General features: G+C 40.9%; 1 protein-coding gene across 2 annotated transcripts; it reads right to left on the reverse strand.

Annotated features, from left to right (window-relative positions):
• Position 1: 1 nt before the first annotated feature.
• Positions 2-6,837, reverse strand: psmg1 (proteasome (prosome, macropain) assembly chaperone 1). Of its 2 annotated transcripts, none has more exons than XM_072375061.1 (7): positions 6,635-6,837; positions 5,132-5,235; positions 4,433-4,578; positions 3,114-3,176; positions 2,228-2,426; positions 1,153-1,283; positions 2-393 (listed from the first exon to the last, which is right to left on the reverse strand). In XM_072375061.1, exons 1-7 carry the CDS (start codon positions 6,754-6,756, stop codon positions 316-318), a joined length of 843 nt encoding a protein of 280 aa, XP_072231162.1. In that variant the 5' UTR covers positions 6,757-6,837; the 3' UTR covers positions 2-315. The 2 variants fall into 2 exon arrangements, with proteins under 2 accessions (XP_072231162.1, XP_072231161.1); XM_072375060.1 differs by having other exon boundaries at positions 5,132-5,231; positions 6,631-6,837.
• Positions 6,838-7,157: the final 320 nt, after the last annotated feature.

A 7,157-nucleotide genomic window follows, 5' to 3' on the forward strand; every position in this document is an offset into this window, starting at 1 on the left:
ATGCAATAATACACTTTTATTCTGGAATGAGGGCCAGAATCTGTCTCTCTGAGAGCAATGTTTAAAAAAAAAAAAAAATTACATCAGCATAGATGAGAATGTTTGTAGTCTCATCTATGATGCGTTTAAACCCTTCACATGCATGTAAAAAAGGCGTATGCTGATCACAGAAACTAATTCCACCTGATATTTAATCCCATCCACATTGATATACTTAAAGAAAGTCTTTCTTTGTTTCACATTTTTATTTTAGAAAATGACAATATTTGACTACATGAAAATGAATGCATTGTGCAGTATGCAACGTGGAAACCTTCAGATATAAAGATTACTCTGTATTTCGGTGGTTCGGACAAACTTGCGGAGGACATTTGTGCTCGGAGACATGTCCAGCTGAGGAGACAAAAAAAAAAACAAGCAAACGCTTCAGTTATGTTTTAATAGTGATAAAAACAGGCCGATGGTGCATTTTTTATTGTTTGATGACATTTCAATTCTCTGAAAACTCTGCTGTGCTTCTGTTAGATTGAGCTCTAATATTTTCCAGGGCACATTCAAGGTTTCAAACACACAAATCAGTAGATCATCTTGATCTTAAAGTGTTTCTTTGTGTTTGAAACACGTTTAAGTTTGCTGGGAGAAAACACAGGCGAACTCTCAGACATTTAATTATCACTCACTGAAAACTTACTTCTGTCTCTGATTCATCGTTGTCACGAATCACAAAGCACCAATCTTTCCTCGTTAACTGATAAAACATGAACAACGCATAAGCAAATATCTGATAATAATTTAAAGGAGCGAGCCTGAGACTTTGAGTTGTTACTTCAACTTTCATCAGATGCAAACTAAAGAAAACTGCTGCTTAAATGACCTCACATTTAAATTCTGGGTTTATTGTGAATTAGTTTGGCAGCAGTTCGCCATGGTGACAGCTGATGACGCTCTGTATAAACTACAAACCATAGCAACTCATGCTTCTGACACCAGCATCTCCTCAAACTGTAAAACTAAAGCGTCTTAGTTGTCAGAACTTCAAGTCACATCACTGACTGGAGTTCAGCCAGAACTCATATACTGGAAATCTGTGCATTTTCTACCTTTGTGACCTTTTCAAAAGCTCCTCAGATAAAAAAAAGAAAAGCTGCTCACCTGTATGGATTTGCCAAGCTTGGATAAAGCAGGCTTATAGGTCGCCATGGTGACAGAGTCAGGGCCAATGACATCACTGTAACACTGGTAAACAACAGCAGCGATGCGGTGGACCTGGCAGTGGTTCAGTACTGATGAAACAGAGCAAAGAACAAAGAGAGGTTATCTGATGATTACACAAAGACAGTTTGACTGGAGGTGTGTAAGCTGCCAGCGATGAGGACACGAGTTCTTCTTCCTGATGATACATCTGTTTGTTTGGACTGAGTGTCTTTAAGTGTACATGCACAAGAAGACCGCATCAGGATGTAGGACTGTGCACTCACAGAGAGTGGAGCGGAGCTTAATGGCACTACATTTCAGGCATTTGTCCAAAGTGAATATTGTCTCCACATACACACACCAGGAAAAATGTGGGGTTCTCTGTCCTCAAGTGTCTGCGATCAAGTGTCCTTGAGCCAAGAATCAAACCTGTCAGGAGCTCTCTTTACATTCTACATCATATTCTAATAAATGATTAGTGGGTGGTTTGTGTTCACATTGTAGAGGAAGGGCTTTGGAGGGAGCTCTGAGGGGGGTACTCGCTTGGGAAATACATTGCCAACAGCAGCTTTAAATTCCGTATCATGTAGTAGAACCTTCTGTAATAGAAACAACTTCCATAGGACACTGAAGTCTTATGGAGGCTGTTAAAATGTCACATTCTCAACTGGAACATTTATGTTTAAAATAGTCGTTAGCTGAGAGATTCACTTAATTTTCATTCAAAGAACCTGGAAAGACCTGAAACAAGAAGCACTGGCATGATTTTATCATATGTGCCAAATATGATTTATCACTGACCCCAAAATGTCTCCTTAAAAGCCTTGAAGAAAGACCAACCAGGGACTAATTAAATATGGGTTAAATTAGAGTAACTTCAAGTATCTGCAAGACAAAAGCTGCAGAGTCTCTTATCAACTGGCATGCATCTGCTAAACATGAGCAGCAGTCTGACAGATGAGGAAAAGGTGAGCTGTGCAGCTTTTATCCAGCGTGTACTGTAGTTTTGGGTTTGCATGTGTAAAACGTGTACCTGCAGCTGAAAGCCCAGTAACGATGTTGGGCTGCTCCAGTGACTGGCAGACAGGCTGATCGCTAAAAGCAGTGGTGTGGAGAGACCGCAGGAAGGGAGCAGAGCTGCTGCACAGGTAGTCTGCTGTCTTGTAATCAGCCACAGAGCTATCTGACAGCACAGTCACACTCAGCTGTCTGTGCTGCAGACAGTCAAACACCTGCCAGGGACAAAGAACAAACAAATGCTGGATAGTAATGGACCAATAAGTGCCAAGACAACATTCGTCACACCAGTACCACAAGCACAACACCAAACTCTAACCGTGAACCTGCATGTGGCACCAGGCAGCGCTGACATTTGTGAGACCAATGTTTCAAATGTGAGGGACAGAAAACCTTAGTCTGTTATAACCTGTCACGATACTTTTCTGCCTATTTGAAGTTTAAGAGTCTTTAGAGTAGATTCTGATCCTCAAACCCACTTATGTGGCACCAACAATTATTCCACATGCACATCCTCTAAGATCCCCTTTTTCCTGGTTGGTCTGAAAAAAGTTTAAAAAAAACCTGTGAAACAAAGTCCTTTCCTCATCATGTCTGAATGCTTTATGCTGCTACATAACTGCCCGTTTAGATGTTGGCACGTGCATTGTACTCAGTGTGTGTTACAATCATGCTTTGTGCTCCTTCTTTAACACACTGCGAGCTGACAGATTCTAATTAAGTCCTCCTGCTGCCACATCGTTGGGCTTCATGAGTGAAAGAGAACAGAAAAAAAAAAAAAAACAAGCTGCATGGCTGTAAATCTGCAATCTGTTTGCAGGATGAGGAGAGCAAGCTGCCCCGGACATCTCCAACCACAACATCACACTGCCATCGTGCTGATGGAGCGGTAGAAAAGGTACCTTTTGTGTCCACTGAAATAGCTGGTCTTCGGCGATGTGACAAGTCACCTGGCATATCAACACCTTTGGGAAAACACAAACATTTTATGCAACATTTAGAGACGACATATTCAAACATGTAAGAGTGTCATGTAAGAGGAGTTGTTGATGGACTGATGGATGACAAACGAAAGGAAGAAACAACATATGGAGCTCTATCTACAAGGCAGTTTGAAGCGTTTGGTATTTTGACATAGAAAGCAGCAAAACAAACAGTGAGGAAGAGAGGCAGACAGGTGGGAGTTTCACAAAGGTGTTGGATTTCAGTCAAAAATGTGTCTGGATGCTGTGAAAGTCGTTCAGCTTTAATGAGTCAACCGACCAAGGTAAACTAAACACTTAACAAATAAGAAAAAAAAAAAAAACTAAAATACACTTTCCAACCAGTGAGTCATTTTTTCCGCACTGTGCAGTTCACCGTTTCCTCTACTAGAGTTTACAGTAGAGGTTTAATAGCAGTTTAATACACAGTTTAATAGCTTTGGCTTCATTCAAACATTTTCTTTCCATCAACAGTTTAAAGTGACCGTCCCTCACAGCCCGGTGCTCCACAACCGGACCTTCGACATCTTAGTTTTAGGCCGTCTGAATAAACTCAAACCTTCATTTGTGCAACAGAGAAAACTGTTCATCTTGATAGTCGCAGTATCCTGTGTTCACAGCTGCTCCTGCGGTCCTTCGGCTCTACGTTAAATCCCCACAGCCATCAAAAGAAACATGGATGTGTGATAAATCTGAAGCTTCCACAGCGGCGCAGTGCTTTCACACTCAGTTGTTCACTGCATTTATCTTGATTAAATCATGTGCAAATGACACCAGGCTAATAGAATGTAACCACATACACCTCAACAAACGATCAACCGGTCGGCTGTAACTCTGTTTTCTGACAGTTAATGCAACAGTCACCAGATTACCAGGAGTCATTTTTCCTGTGTAATGGCTTCCTGTCCAACTTTTGAAACTGAATTAAAGTTTGATTCTTTATCCTTGAAACGCACTGCAGTAATAATTCCTCTGAATCAAATTAATTATGATAACATCATCTTATAATATGTCATCTGTTTGCAGCTCGACGATGAAGTGGGCACAGCTAATCTAACATGCTTTTAAGAGAAATGTGTAAACATCTCAAACAGCACTTGAAAGAAATTACACAGAGAATGCGGAGCGAACTCATTAAGCTGAATGATCATTGAGCTCTCAACAGTCGTGCGCTTTCCGAGGTGTTAATCAGAAACTGACATATTTTGAAGTGTTGTTTTTCTCAGTGTGCGACTCACTGATGGGTGGTCCTTGTGTCTGTGGAAAACACACGCCGACTCCTCGCTGCTTTGCCCAGTTCCAGCTCGACTCCTCTCGTTCCACACCAGCGCTCGTCCAACTGCGTCCCACTTCGCAGGGGTGAGAACGTACACTGACAGGAAGCCTGTGAAGAAACATCCTCTTAGTATTCAACAACAGCTCGCTTGAGACCAGAGCCTTATTCGCCTCAGTTTGTTTATTTGTTGTGGTGATGAATTCTGCCTCCATTTTTTCCAATAATGACTGTTTTCTATGTCCAGCAGCAGATCATCCTGCAGGTGATGTGGGACAGAGACTCAGTTCACAGCTGAAACAATGACTGAATGATTAGAATAATATTAAGGTCTTCTTTGTGATTAACTGAGAACGTTCGTGTTCTATATCATAGGTCAGGAAGAAAAACTGCAACATGAAGATCATCATCTTGTGCTCAACATACTTTGATGGACATTAAATGCTCTTTTTTTGAGATCTAAATAAAAAATTATGCAAATGTACACTCACTTCTTAATTGTAACCAGCAGTAATTACAAACTGTCTGCACTGTACTTTCTACACAGCTGAGCATCTTTAAACGTGCAAGAACCAATATTCTGGACGACGGATTTCAATTTGTTTATGGGTGTGCAGTTAGACGGACCCATCTGCAGCGTGCATGGCGGCTGGCTGTCACTTACTGGAAGCGTTGTGTCCCACAGCGAGGACGAAGTCTGAACACTGCAGCTTGTTTCCAGACCTCAGTGACTCTGAGACTTCAGGACTCCACTGCAGCTGAACCTCCCTGATGAATAGTAAAGTTAATCAGGTAAACAGGATGGTTTTAAAAGGTTTTTTTAATTGTAGTTGTTTCACCTCTAATGCAGGTGCATGCTCTTCTGTAGACAGACAGAAAAACAGCTGAGCTGTAGTATAATGTGACAAGAAAACACCCCTAACACACAAGACTTTTGTCTTATCTTATATCCTTAATTATGAAGTTTTCATTATGCTTTATATTCAACATGGTCTTTGTGCACTCTTTTGGACCACCTTAACCAATACCTAATGGTTTGTGTTATTCACAGAGGTGGTTCCGTCAGCCCCCACTTACAACAGAAATGGGATGGAGGAGAAAAAAAACCCCCAGAAACACTTCAGTCATTTAACACAATGCAACAGCACCACAGAGTGCTGCCTCCAATAAGACCACATCTCTCTGAAAGCAGTTTCAACAAAAAAAAAACATGTCTTTGTATGGATCTGCATTAGCTTTAGCCACACACGCCATCAACAAACCCCTGACGGTGTATCCGTTTAGCAGAGGTTAGAATTATTTACCAGTACAGCCCACAACAGAAAGAAAATAAGTACAGATTTTGAGATCGCATCTCAAACTTGTACTTTGAGCTTTTCTTAGACTTAGACTCCTTTGTTTTACTCCACAACATTTAGCTGGGGTTGCTCTCAGGTCAGAAAGTGAGTTGTCAACCCATTAAGATGCTGGCTGGAACATAAATGAGAATATTTCTGTTGGCCTTTTACGCTTTGAAAACCGTTTATTAAAGAGCCTAAAGTAGTATTTTGCTATTTTGATTTTGCACATGTTGATGGCGCAGTCACGATAATTATTCGATATATTGTCCAGCCCTGGTTAGCTGACAAACGAAACACAAATAGTTACAGACTCGTAAACAAGCAACTTCCAAAAACTCTAACATGAAACATGGAAAAAAAACACTTCACCAAAAACTGATCCCACCAGTACAACAATGTGGATTAAATATTACCAAGAATGTCCACATTTTACTGTTCAACTTCCTCCACTTTTAATAGTAAACAGCGTATTTTGATACCAGGTATTTTCTGTAGACTTGAACACGAGCACACAACAAATACTGTTACTCTTGCTAACAAACGTGTCTGAAAGGTTTTAGATGGTGCTTAAATGCTGGAGGGGCGTTGAAGTGAATTTTCATGTGTCATGTTAGCTAAGTTAGCCGTGGCCGCAGGAAGATGTCTGTCAAAGTGTTGTGTATGATATACATAGTTTCAGAATACGGGGATGAGTCCCGCATATATATTTATTTCCAAGATAATATTTCTTCGGAGTTGAGTCATTTAATAAAGAGGATTCAACAAGTCTATGACCTCTTCCTTAAAACTTCCTGTCTTCTTCATGCTACATTGCTAACGACACTTGCCTCTTTTCCTCAAGTTCTCTGCGGATTTGTTCATCTTCTTCGTCTTCTTCAAGCTCCTCGCCGTCGTCTTCATCTACAGCCCGAGAATACACTGACAACACTTCACCGAAAAACGTCGCCATGATATCAGAGCTTCAGACCAAAGTGAAAGTTTAGCTAGGGATGTCCACCTGCAGACACAACGTGCACCCGCCACTTCCGCCGGTAGTGGCAACGCTTCACAATAAAAGCCTCAGCAGAACTCCTTTGCTCTTCGGACTAAAAGCGTCAAAATAAAAGGTATCTAAATGTCGAACATGGTCAATGGTCTGTGAGATCAAACTTGTCAGGGCCGACATGCTAAACCAACTAAGCAGTTTACTTGCAAAATATATCTATATATTGACAAATGGGAAGGTTTTTTATATATAGAGACTCTGGTTCGGTTCTAGAATGGCACTGCACTTGTGACAGACCTTTTTCCTGTGAAAATAAATTTTTGAAAACATTTTCTTTGCTGGTTTGGATGCTGTGCTGCTGGCAT

This window comes from Leuresthes tenuis, unplaced genomic scaffold (genome assembly GCF_036924035.1).
Source record: "Leuresthes tenuis unplaced genomic scaffold, fLeuTen1.0.hap1 SCAF_21, whole genome shotgun sequence".
Taxonomy (NCBI): domain Eukaryota; kingdom Metazoa; phylum Chordata; class Actinopteri; order Atheriniformes; family Atherinopsidae; genus Leuresthes; species Leuresthes tenuis.

Excerpts from the sequence above, each read along its gene's own strand:
- psmg1 (XM_072375061.1), bottom strand. The coding sequence starts at position 6,756 with ATGGCGACGTTTTTCGGTGAAGTGTTGTCAGTGTATTCTCGGGCTGTA. Across the intron at positions 5,236-6,634 it reads AGAGAACTTGAGGAAAAGAG|GGAGGTTCAGCTGCAGTGGA; the intron begins GCAAGTGTCGTT and ends ACTATTCATCAG. Across the intron at positions 1,284-2,227 it reads TACTGGGCTTTCAGCTGCAG|TACTGAACCACTGCCAGGTC; the intron begins GTACACGTTTTA and ends CTGTTTCATCAG.